At 40.7% G+C, this 13,939-nt stretch overlaps 1 protein-coding gene across 1 annotated transcript in view; it reads left to right on the top strand.

The window, feature by feature from the left end:
• Window positions 1-13,939, top strand: part of LOC142491262 (extracellular calcium-sensing receptor-like) — a 68,873-nt gene that overhangs the window by 34,725 nt on the left and 20,209 nt on the right. The window contains exon 2 of the mRNA XM_075593553.1: window positions 10,006-10,297. Coding sequence (XP_075449668.1) covers window positions 10,006-10,297 — 292 coding nt within the window. The remainder of the gene's footprint in view (window positions 1-10,005; window positions 10,298-13,939) is intronic.

The raw sequence follows: 13,939 nt of genomic DNA, 5'->3' as shown, positions 1-13,939 counted from the left end.
CAGGGATTGAAGCATTTTATTCCCGCTGGCTGCAATACTGCACAGTATATATATATATACTGCATTAAAATTCATGAATTTATGCCATCTGGTAGACACGCGAAGCATTGCAGCCTATTAAATCCTAATCATTATCATTTAACAGATGAGCCGCCCGTCAGCCAGGCATGAACCCAGGCTGGGAAGGCAAACGCAACGGGGCTTGTCAGAGGTGAGGAGCGGCGCATTCCAGGTATCTGCCAGGTACATACTGGGTATTTGCTCGAATAAAGTGTGTCGGTGCAGTATATATATATATATATATATATATATATATATATGTATATATATATATATATATATATATATATATATATATATATATATATATATTACTTATATCAATAGTTGCAGTTAATGTATGTTTATAATCCTTGTTTATTTATACTTGCAATGAGGGTTAATACAATTTAATAGTAAGTGGTTCCTGTTAGGTTTGTACTTTACCTGCTTAGCAATGTATTAGTATTTCTTTATGTTTGCTGTAACAAATACTTATATTTTGCTGTTATACATCATCCTCTTTTCTTTTAAGTACTTATGGATTTGCATTAGGATCTGACATTGTGACAAATAGCTTTTAATTAAGCGTTATGGGGTATAGTTTGCCTTTATGTACCACTTCCTGGCTCGTGTATGCCCCCTAGTATTTTTTGTGTGTGGTAGCTATGACAACCGCACATCATGACGTATTTTACGGGATGACGTCACACGCATTTCCCCTAGATCTGGCCATAGGACAGTACAAGCAGTGTACTGTGAACTTCGGTCCTCTCCTTCCATGATTTGCGTCCGCCCTATATTTATGTGTACGGTCGCCATGCCAACCGCGCGCTATGACGCGGTCAACGTGATGATGTCACGAGCGTCATTTCACAATTAACATACGTGATGACGCTGGTGATACCACATGACTGTGCCAAACCAATGAGGATGTTCATTTTTGCACAATAGACCCCATGACGCCGTTTTGCTTGTAGATCCATCTAAATTCTCACAGCTGTTTACAATTTTCAATCTGTTTGGTGCCAATTTTGCTGCTATATTTCCCCTATATATGCTAGCTCATTTCTCCCCTCACCACTCCCCGAAGAAGACAGTTTCTGGTCGAAACGCGTTGGAGTGGGAGTCTGCTGAGGGGGGCCCCTACCCTCATTTACCTGATATGGAGCTTTGACTTACTCTTCTGCCCGTGACACTCCTACACTGAGTGGTGATGTATACCTCACATTGCTACTTGCATTTTTATTGTATCCACTCCATGCAATTACCCAAGATGTTTGTATGGTGATTCTATTAATGTGGATATATTTTTTCAGTGTGGGTTTCAATTTACAGGTGTGCTTTTACAGAGCCCCCTGTGTCCTGTGCATGTCAGTATTGGTTCTATGTTTAGACCCTTGCCTCCAGGTTCACATTGTATGGTACAGTTGAGCCCCCCTCTCCTTTTAAATTTCATCCCCTGTTTTAACTCACTTTAATAAATTCTCTGTTTACACTTTATATCTATGTCCGTGTGCTTTTTATAAGGTTGCTTTTTCTGTTGTCTCTCTCTCTATATATTATTTATTATTTATTTATAAAATATATATATATACGCACACACAGGGTATGGAAAAGAAAGTACACCCTCTTTGAATTCCATGGTTTTACATATTAGGACATACTGTAATAGCAATCATTTGTTCCTTAGCAGGTCTTATAATTAGGTAAATCCAACCTCAGATGAAAAACAACACATGACATATTACAGTGTGTCATGATTTATTTAACAAAAATAAAGCAAAATGGAGAAGCCATGTGTGAAAAACTAAGAACACCTTAAGATTCAAAAGCTTGTTGAACCACCTTTAGCAGATATAACTTGAAGTAATCGTTTTCTGTATGACTTTATCAGTCTCTTACATCGTTGTGAAGGAATTTTGTCCCTCTCTTCTTTACAACATTGCTTCAGTTCATTGAGGTTTGTGGACATTTGTTTATACACAGCTCTCTTAAAGTCCCTCCCCAGCATTTCAATCCGGTTGAGGTCTGGACTTTGACTGGGCCATTGCAACACCTTTTTTCTTTTCTTTTTCAGTCATTCTGTTGTAGATTTGCTGGTGTGCTTCGGATCATTGTCCTCTTGCATGACCCAATTTCGGCCAAGCTTTAGCTGTCGGACAGATGGCCTCACCTTTGACTCTACAATACCTTGGTATACAGAGGTGTTCATGGTTGACTCAATGACTGCAAGGTTCCAAGGTCCTGTGGCTGAAAAACCATCACAAATCCTCACCCCCTCCACCACCGTGCTTGACAGTTGGTATGAGGTGTTTGTGCTGATATGCTGTGTTTGGTTTTCTCCAAACGTGGCGCTGTGCATTATGGTCAAACATCTCCACTTTGGTCTCATCTGTCCAAAGGACATTGTTGCAGAAGTCTTGTGGTTTGTTCAGATGTAATTTTGCAAACATTAGCCGTGCTGCCATGTTCTTTTTTGTGAGAAGAGGCTTTCTCCTGGCAACCCTTCCAAACAAGCCAGACTTGCTCAATCTATTTCTAATTGTACTGTCATGAATTTTAATATTTAACATGCTAACTGAGGTATGTTGAGTCTGAGATGTAACTCTTGTTTTTTTTGCAATTTTTTCTGAATATTGTACGGTCTGACCTTGGGGTGAATTTTCTGGGACATCCACTCCTGTGAAGATTGGCAACTGTCTTGAATGTTTTCCACTTTTGAATAATCTTTCTCACTGTAGAATGATGGACTTAAATTGTTTGGAAATGGCCTTATAACCCTTCCCAGATTGATGAGCAGCAACAATTGCTTCTCTAAGATCATTGCTGATGTCTTTCCTCCTTGGGAATGTGTTAACACACACCTGAATACTCCAGACCAGCAAACTGCTAAAACTTTGGCATTTATAGAGGTAGTCACACTTGCTGATGATCAATTAATCAAGGGCATTTGATTAGCAGCACCTGTATGCTACTTAGCATCTTAATTCCTATGGAAGCAGTAAAGATGTACTTAGTTTTTCACACATGGCAACTCCATTTTGTCTTTATTTTTGTTAAATAAAGCATGACACGGTGTAATATGGCATGTGTTGCTGTTCATCTAAGGTTGTAGTTACCTAATTTTTAGACCTGCTAAGGAACAGATGATTGTTATTATGTCCTGATATGTAAAACCATGGAATTCAAAGAGGGTGTACTTTCTTTTTCACATGACTGTATATATATATATATACTGTACTGTACCAGCCGCTAAATAAATATACTGTAACATTATAGATTCATTAATTCTCTGTCTTGATATTTTCATCACAAATAAATGCTAGGAAAAAGTTACTGTTAAAAACAATATATATAAAATAGTTAAATAAATATACAGCTATATAAATTATAATATACCGTATATATAATATTGTTATATAAATATACAGCTATATAAATATAATATTACATTATAATATATTATGTGTACTTTATGTGTGTGTCATACTTTATACAGTAAACAGTATACTGTACTGTATACTGCATTGGGGGTTGTGAGTGAGTGTCATAATGAGTCATAATGAAGTGAGTGAACATTAAGGAAAGAGGTGCAACTCACTTGGAAATACAATGGTTGTCTATAAATTTATTGATTATAAGAATATAAGAATGTAAAAACATGCATTTAATCTGTACTGTACGGTAAAGATACGGGGATACAGTATACTGCATTGGGGGGGTGACATACAATTTTTTTTTATCTCAAATAATTGCTAGGAAAAAGGTACTGTTAAAAACAATAAGCCATTTAACAAGTAAACGTGCTATTACAGAACTGTACAGTAAAGAAAACATATTAAAAATACTTTACTTACGCGGTAGTGACTGTTGGTGTCCGCTTGACATTTCTGGCATTACTGTGGGCATGATAGCTCACGGTGGCTGCTGGTACAACGAGGCCCGAAATACTTAACCAGCGTTGAATCTGTGAAATTCGTTGTCCTCTCGTGTACATATTCTATATTCTCATGCTGAGATCCCTAGACATCTTTTTAACTGGCATCGCTGTGTTTAAAAAGAAATACAAGCACAAGCTTATCCACCACCAGCTTAAGTTCTTTCAAATCTAAGGCTGTCTCACACTTTAATCTGGTCTGTAACTGTTTCATACGCTCATAATATTTATTTTCTATAACTGTGCACGCAATGTCTTGTATATAATGTATACAATGTTCATTATGTAACTGTATTTGTAACCATGTATTATTTGTTTTACTCTGTGCCCAGGACATACTTGAAAACGAGAGGTAACTCTCAATGTATTACTTCCTGGTAAAATATTTTATAAATAAAATAAATAAATAAATATTCAATGTTCAGTGAATCAACAAAATGGATGGTGTATTTATACTTTAATTTGTCTCAACCTCACTCAGCAGGTTTAATACACAGTACGCCCACTTTTAACACCTTCCAATCAATTAAAATAAGGACACTGTGTATAAAAGGTCACTCAAATTGAATAGCCTACCACACGCTGATCTGTATCTGAACTTGCTCTTGTCCAGATACGGCATTGTGCTTTATTCCATCTGCATCCATGGATCATCCCGGATTCAACGGACGCAAGAACCCGCTTGCTTCTGCCGTGCCGACCACCATGAAAAAGAGAAAGGCGGAAGTCTTTTCCAACCCAAAGCCAAAGCAAAAGGCCAAGAGAAATAAAGAAAACCTTCAGACGACCCCAAAGGCTAAGAAGCCTGGGCCTTATTATGGAAAATAGAAGTTCGCTGGTGTACAAAGAATGCAAAACAAATTGGAGCCATCCATCCACGACGCCGCTCTCCTGGGAACCCCCAGGTCACCTGCTCCTGCACCCATCCACGACACCGCTCTCCTGGGAACCCCCAGGTCACCTGCTCCTGCACCCATCCACGACACCGCTCTCCTGGGAACCCCCAGGTCACCTGCTCCTGCACCCATCCACGGCACCGCTCTCCTGGGAACCCCCAGGTCACCTGCTCCTGCACCCATCCACAACGCTGCTCTCCCAGGAACCCCCAGGTCACCTGCTCCTGCACTCATCCACAACGCCGCTGTCCCGGGAACCCCCAGGTCACCTGCTGCTGCACCCATCCACGACACCGCTCTCCTGGGAACCCCCAGGTCACCTGCTCCTGCACCCATCCACAACGCTGCTCTCCCAGGAACCCCCAGGTCACCTGCTCCTGCACCCATCCGCAACGCTGCTCTCCCAGGAACCCCCAGGTCACCTGCTCCTGCACCCATCCACGACACCGCTCTCCCTGGAACCCCCAGGTCACCTGCTCCTGCACCCATCCACAACGCTGCTCTCGCAGGAACCCCCTGGTCACCTGCTCCTGCACCCATCCACAACGCTGCTCTCCCAGGAACCCCTAGGTCACCTGCTCCTGCACCCATCCACAACGCTGCTCTCCCAGGAACCCCTAGGTCACCTGCTCCTGCACCCATCCACAACGCTGCTCTCCCAGGAACCCCTAGGTCACCTGCTCCTGTACCCATCCACAACGCTGCTCTCCCAGGAACCCCTAGGTCATCTGCTCCTGCACCCATCCACGATGCTGGTCTCCCGGGAACTCCAAGGCCACCTGCTTCTGCACCCATTCATGATGCTGATCTCCTGGGAACCCCCAGGTCACCTGCTCCTGCACCCATCCACGATGCTGCTCTCCCAGGAACCCCAAGGCCACCTGCTCCTGCACCCATCCACGACGCTGCTCTCCTGGGAACCCCCAGGCCACCTGCTCTGGCACCCATCAACGACGCTGCTCTCCAGGGACCTCATATCTCATCTGCTCCAGCACCCATCCCCTATGATGCTCTGCTGCTGGTTTCCCCTATCTCATCCGCACCAGCACCCATTCACTCAGATGTCCACAGCACCCCATGCACAAGATCCAGCTTGTTCGCCCACATGTTGAATGGGTTAAGTTGTATTGAGATCCCTGACAATTCTATGGTGCAAAAGATAGATCTTCCTTTAGAGACCATGTTAAATATGGATAGGCGGATGGAGAAGATGGATGGGCGTATGGAGAAGATGGATGGGTGTATGGAGAAGATGGATATTGACATAGCGGGGATACATTCTTAGCTTGGAGTTCCTGCCCCTGTATGTCGGACGCAGGAGCAGGAGTGTGGCATGATTCCATCACCAAGCACACCCCCTCCGTCTGAAGAATATATGTACATGTATGATGAGGATGACATGACAACCCCGTTAAGACCACGACAGAAGATGTCAACACCGATAAGGCGACTTCGACAGGAGGAAAGCATCCTCCCAGACCACCTACCCTCGCCCGCTACCAGGATCACACCCGCTCCCATAAGCACACCCGCTCCCAGAAGCACACCCGCTCCCAGAAGCACACCCGCTCAAATAAGCACATCCGCTCCCAGAGTCACGCCCACACACGTGTGCATTGAAACGGTGCCCGACATCAGCTTGCGCGACCTGCCCCAGCCAGTCAGGGAGAAGTACAAGGTTGCAAGTGCTGGTATAGCCCATAGATATGCCCTGTCCATCTTCAAACACCACGTCAGTTATGAGGAGTACTGCGGGTGGACCCACAACGTGAACTACAAAGGGAATCGAATAAAAAAGGCTCTGCCAGAAAATTTAAGGAGAACAATTGTGGAGGAAGTGCAGCGGTATTTCAAAATTACCGATCATTTAATGAGTATCGTGAGAGACTCAATACATACATATACTGTAGAATAAATACATACTGTATAGAATAAAAGTTTATAATTTTTTATTTTGGGGTTTCTTATACAGTACAGTATGTAAAAAAGTATTGGATATGAAAACAGTGTTTAAGGTTTTCTATAAAGCTCACAGTTATTCTATCCTAATCAATAAAAATTGCACTGTCACTAAATTGTTGCCTCCAGTACTTGGGTTTTTACATCAAATTCATCAATACGCAAGCAACGTTTCAAAAAAGCGATATTATCCATCGAAATCCCTCCATTTGCCGTTCTCCGCTTGATGACAAAGTTTATTTTCTGAGGAAAAATAAAATATTACTGGTACTGTATATTACAGTATATGTTTCCGTTATTGCTGTTCTGTTGTTCAAAATTTATAACATAATGTTTTTAACTCCAAAAAAATAAAAAAAGTTGAATATTTTTAAAATTGTTTCATTGTTGCATTATGCAACCTTTTATACAAATTTCAGTGTCTCAAAAACATACAGTAAGTATTGTATAATATTTCACATACTGGTTGGTTAAAATTAATCAGTGCCCTCAAAAAGCCCACAATAATTTTCTCAGGAGGGGGGGGGGGTCGTCTCTTGTTCACATACACGCATGCGACTAAATGTGATGACACGGATATGCGTTTCAACAAGGTTCCAATGAGGCATTCAGTACACGCATGCACCTAGCTGTCCACCAATTGTTCAGTATCTACTGTAGAAGCTGCTCAGCCAATCATAGTGCTGGACTACATTTTCTAGAATTGTGAATAAAATAATAGAACTAAATAACCATAAGCAAAGCGATTGATTACAGGAGAACCGACCCATCTGCAGTAACTAATCGCTTATCTGTGTGCATAATGTATTGATATTTAAAAAAAGGAATAAAATATGGCAGCTTGAACTGCAGGTTTTTACCTTCATTATAGACTTTGCCAACGGTTGGCGCCGAGCCACTGCAATTGCTGTATTCTTGATTATACACGTAGTTGACAGGTGACAGCGGGCCTGCTACACATGTAGTTGAGAGCTGATGAAGCTGGAAATTTTTTTGGTTCATGCAAGCTTGCTGGTATCTGTACGTGAAATCTTGCTCAGGCCGCAGGTATCCTGGCGGGGATAGATAGCATGGGTTGCCTGCCACCAGGTTTTCACTGACGGTCGGACCGTTATTGTAAGCCAGTGCTGGCGCCGGCACAGGCGATATTCCATTGCTGGCCTGGGACTGACGAATCTTAGTTGGTTTTATCATGACTTTTGCCTTTTGAAGTCTCCATGATCAAAGATACTGGAAAAATATGGCACCAGACACCAATACCCTCCTCGTACTTCGTTTGCAGGAGCAATACGAAAAAAACACGGATCGCTGCCTAACTTTTTCCTTATTGCACGCTTCCACACACGAGCATCTGGTGAAAATTTGTAAAAGTCATAATTTTAGACAAAATATTGATACATTTGACTAACTGTGGCAATCTTATAATCTGCAGCATTAATTGCGGACCATATTAAATAAGCGTACGTTATGTCAGGCTTTTTTCAAACGTACTGCGGTGTACTCATTGTACTCATTGCAGGAGACATACATTACAGAAATGTAAAAAAGACACAGCGCCTTGAATTTTTTATTATGAAACGCCTAAATTGATACAGTAACTTCTTCAGTACCAAGGTCAATTCACAATGGACCACTGTGGTTTTTTCTAAACACCTGCAAGTCGATACATTACTGTAGCACATTAGGATTCATTACAATTCATGAATATCTACCACCTGGAGGATGCGCAAATAATTTCCCCCAATTATTTCCGAACCATTATAATTAAACAAATCAACCGCGGATCAGCCGCGGGTGCTGGGCGGCGTGAATGCGTCATGAATGCGGGGATGCCCAATTTATTGTGCGTGGAATTCAGAAGATGCACCCGCTACGCCCCCGAGAAGTTTTAAAATAAAGGCTGGCACAGCAGTATGTATGGACAGCTTTTTATTCCAGCAGCATAGTTATATAGGGACAGCCTTTTATTCCAACATAATAGTTATATTGGACAGCCTTTTATTCCAGCAGCATAGTTATATAGGACAGCCTTTTATTCCAGCAGCATAGTTATATAGGACAGCCTTTTATTCCAGCAGCATAGTTATATAGGGACAGCCTTTTATTCCAGCAGCATAGTTATAAAGGATAGCTTTTTATACCAGCAGCATTGTTATATAGGGACAGCCTTTTATTCCAGCAGCATAGTTATATAGGGGCAGCCTTTTATTCCAGCAGCATAGTTATATAGGACAGCCTTTTATTCCAGCAGCATAGTTATATAGGACAGCCTTTTATTCCAGCAGCATAGTTATATAGGACAGCCTTTTATTCCAGCAGCATAGTTATATAGGGGCTGCCTTATATTCCAGCTGCATAGTTATATAGGGACAGCCTTTTATTCCAGCAGCATAGTTATATAGGACAGCTTTTTATTCCAGCAGCATAGTTATATAGGGACAGCCTTTTATTCCAGCTGCATAGTTATATAGGGGCAGCCTTTTATTCCAGCAGCATAGTTATTTAGGTAAAGCTTTTTATTCTAGCAGCATAGTTATATCGGGGAATCTTTTTGATCACACTTTCTCTCCAGTGTTTAATTTCATGTTAAATGTATATTTGTTTGTAATGAGTCTAAAGTAAACTATTTTACTCCAAAAAGTTTAAATGTACAAACTTACATATGTTGTTAATCACAAACACTATTTCAAATGTTATATTAAAGAATACACAGAACTAAAATAATAATACTTTAATAACAATACAGGGGTATAAACAGAAGAGACACCCGTTCTGTCGCCGTAGAAGGTAGTCTGGGTGCACTAGAGTAATATGAGTACTATAAAGAAGAGGCGCCTCTCCCACAGACAAGGAGAGTATAGAAAAATCAAGAACATTTTTTTACACGGCTTTAACATTTTCTTGCTCCAATTATTTTTAGATTTTTGTTAGACTTAAAATGAATTTAATCATTTCACTTACACTACACATCACCCTAGGGGTTATTCATATGATTCTCTACTACACTGTCCATGATAGTGTCTCATGTGTATTTCTGAGTCATAATACTGGCATGTCACTTGTACTAGTTAGATCTGAGAGTTATTAGATATGTTATGCTCTCCTTGTCTTTGGGGAGAGGGACTTCTTCCTTATGTTAATAATAATACAACCTGTCTCTATTCCCCACAGCTATTATCCACGTCTGTATCGTCACTATTTGGGCTTTCTTTTTGCAATAAATGAGATCAACCAAAGGAAGGATCTTTTACCCAACATTACTCTGGGTTATGTCGTGTATGACTCAGAGAACAATGAACGTGAAGCCTTACAGAAAACTATTTTATTATTATCAGGAGGAGGGGACATGATTCCAAATTATGTCTGTCACAGGAGAGGTGTCCTGGCTGCGTATATTGGGGACCTGAATTCTGCCACAACCTATACAATGTCCCTAATTACAAAACTGTATCACTACCCCCAGGTACTGTACTGTAATGTCTGCTGATAGACTTGTAATAAACCACAGCGATTATATTAATAACACAAATACCACCACTAATAATAAGAATAATAATAATAATAATAATAATAATAATAATAATATCCTACTTAAAGAAAAGAGATAATAAATTAACTTTCAATCATCTTTGATTTGTCATGTAATTAATGACACTGGTTAGATACAGTAACGAGCTTTGAGATTCATTGCTTAACGCTCAGGCTTCTGCTCCTTCAAGACAAGTACAACTTGTCCAATATGCCATTTCTTCAATAGAAATTTTAAATATTCTCTTTCCTTGGAACAAAAACAAAGAGGAGGAAAATTGAAAAATGCATTATTTATTCCATTTATCACATACATACAGTATCCTCACTTACATAGCAGTAAGATAAAATCAGTTCTGCTTTAGTCTATGATCCCCATCACTGGCGAGCCTTCACATCCTGACTGGTCAGTTTAGCTCTCCCCCCTACATCCTCAACGTGTTTCACTTCAGTCAGGAGAGAGATGTTGGACCCATGTTGATCATTTCCATACCATATTACCCAATGCTGATATTATGTGTTAAAGAAGGCAAAGAAGGGTGGGAAGCCGTGTTTGGCCCTCCATGTAGTAACATAATAAAGGAGCGGGAGGGTGTAGGGGGTATGATACCTTTTATTGGACCAACAAGTAGTTGATATGATACAAGCTTTGAACCTCTCAGGGTTCTTCATCGGGTACGGCAGAAATACAGAAACAGAAATATTATATACAGAGCTGTAAGAGGGATATCTGTTTGCAATGAATGTTAAGAGGAAGTGGGATAATAAGATAAGGCAGAAGCAGAAGCATAGTGTGAAAAGTAACAGTGGGGACATTAAAGGCTTCTCTCTATTGAAATGCAATATCAGCTTAGACAATAAGGGGGGGAGTGGAATGGGACACTCAGTGTATGTGCAAAATATATCTATATTAAAAATGTTATATATATATACTATGAAAGGAACAGTGGTGAAGTTGTAGATGGGAGGTACATAAAACCTGCATTTGCAAATTATACCTATCCCCACTAAGGGTTAAAGGCAAGGGCAGGTTCTGAAAAGAAAGCAGGTGCAGATCACCTGGCCTTAATTAACAGAGTGTAAGAAAGGGCAAGCTGGATGATTTCTCCCCTCTCTCCTCATTCCAGCTAAGAGAGCAGGATGCTACAGACAGGACTGGCCTGCAACAGGTTTGATTTATGATATTTGTTTTATTATTTGGCAAGTGGGAAAGCCACCCAAAGATAGCTAGGGAATTGCTGTCTAGTTAATGCTCTGATAGAGCTAGTATTTATTTTGATTCTTTTTTGTTTGCCTTTATTTTGTCTGCTGGAGTGACAAGGAAAATAAAGCCTTTAAACCAGAGCTGGATGGTCCTGGGACAGTGCTTTACCCTAAAAGATAGTGAGTTTTAAGGTTCCGAGACAAGAACCCTTGGACAAAAAGGGTACTGTGTCACATTAGGTGGAGAATTATTTATTTTATTTAATATTTATAAAATATTTTACCAGGAAGTAATACATTGAGAGTTACCTCTCGTTTTCAAGTATGTCCTGGGCACAGAGTAAAACAAATAATACATGGTTACAAGTACAGTTACATAAATGAATAGGGTATACATTATATACAAGACATTGCGTGCACAGTTAAAGAAAATATATATTATGGGCGTATGAAACAGTTACAGACCAGATTAAAATGTGAGACAGCCTTAGATTTGAAAGAACTTAAACTGGTGGTGGATGTGAGAGTCTCTGGTAGGTTGTTCCAGTTTTGGGGTGCACGGTAGGAGAAGGAGGAACGTCCGGATACTTTGTTGAGCCTTGGGACCATGAACAGTCTTTTGGAGTCTGATCTCAGGTGATAAGTGCTGCAAGTGGTAGGGGTGAGGAGTTTGTTCAGGTAGCTGGGTAGCTTGCCCATGAAGAATTTAAAGGCAAGACAGGAAAGGTGAACTTTGCGCCTAGACTCTAGTGATGACCAATCTAGTTTGAGCATTTAGCAGTGATGTGTGTTGTAGTTGCATTGGAGAACAAAATGACAAATTGAATTGTAGAGGGTGTCAAGTTTGCTAAGGTGGGTTTGAGGTGCCGGGCCATATACTATGTCTCCATAGTCAATAATTGGCATTAGCATCTGCTGTGTGTTACGCTTTCTGACCAGGAGACTTAGGGAGGATTTGTTCCTCTAAAGTACCCCTAGTTTGGCATAGGTCTTGGTTGTCAGGGTATCAATGTGCATCCCGAATGTTAAGTGGGAGTCAAACCATAAGTGGGAAAGCCACCCAAAGATAGCTAGGGAATTGCTGTCTAGTTAATGCTCTGATAGAGCTAGGATTTATTTTGATTCTTTTTTGTTTGCCTTTATTTTGTCTGCTGGAGTGACAAGGAAAATAAAGCCTTTAAACCAGAGCTGGATGGTCCTGTGACAGTGTTTTATCCTAAAAGACAATGGGTTTTAAGGTTCCGAGACAAGAACCCTTGGACAAAAAGGGTACTTTGTAACATTTGTCACTTCAAACTCACTATGGAGGAAATTGTCAAGGCATTGCTCCAGAATATATCTACACAACTAGAAATTAGTGAAAATAAAGGTGAACAATAGCGCTCATGCAAACAATGAATTACAATGAATTACAAAAAAACCTGTGATATAGAGTCCAAGGTAGTCCTGGAGCTGCCCAAAGAAGTGAATCTGGAATCTCCTACCCAGATTTGGTAATGTAGGGGAAAGACCCCTCCTGTGGTGTTGAGGAATGGTTTAATTGTGATTGTAGACAAAGTTTTTTTCTTGATGGATTCCTCAAGAGAAAAAGAGAAAACAAGCAAACACACTGCAATAGTGCATTACCCAGGGACAACTAGGATGTATAAAGAGAGCAATTTTAATTCAACAATAAAATACAGTATAACATATAAAATAAAAATCAATTGATTACACTAAAAATACAAATATTTATACTAAAAAGAATTATACTAAAAAGAACTATCTGTGCCTTGGCATAGGAACCAGATGTCTTGAAACTTGCTCCGTTTGGTGTAAAATTGGAAACCTACTCACCAAAAGTGACTAGGACATAAGCGTTATTGAAATGGTCATATCAGCATATGGGACCGCTTGCTGCGAGGTGAAATTGCGTCAATCCACGGAAGAGGATCTCCTTCTCTGCTCGGGTGTCTGCTTGCTGCACACTGCTTGCTGCTTTCTCCCAGAGTTCAGACGATCAACTCCTCCTGTGACGTCACCGCTTGTTCTCCACAGCTACGGTGTCTCAGTAATCCCAAAAGACCTCCTACATGTTTCAAATCTCCTATTAGTGGGTTTCTTCCTCAGGGATAGTTACAGCATGTGTCCATACTCATATATATACACCCTTTCCTTAATTCATGTTAATAATTGACTAGATGACTCCTAATTGAGTGGAGAGTCTCACGAATTAAAATTGGAATGGTAGTCCATCAGAGAGATAATTCATTAATATGCAATATACTGCTGCGGCAGACTTTATTCTAACAAATCACCGGTTTGTCCCTGGCTGGTTCCAGGAATGCGACGCTGTTCACCTAGAGCATGCCGCATTCCTTTTGCGTTCCCAGCC

Source organism: Ascaphus truei, chromosome 3, assembly GCF_040206685.1.
Source record: "Ascaphus truei isolate aAscTru1 chromosome 3, aAscTru1.hap1, whole genome shotgun sequence".
NCBI lineage: Eukaryota > Metazoa > Chordata > Amphibia > Anura > Ascaphidae > Ascaphus > Ascaphus truei.
Note: the sequence above shows the minus strand (reverse complement) of the source record. Positions and strands in the feature narration are given on the sequence as shown.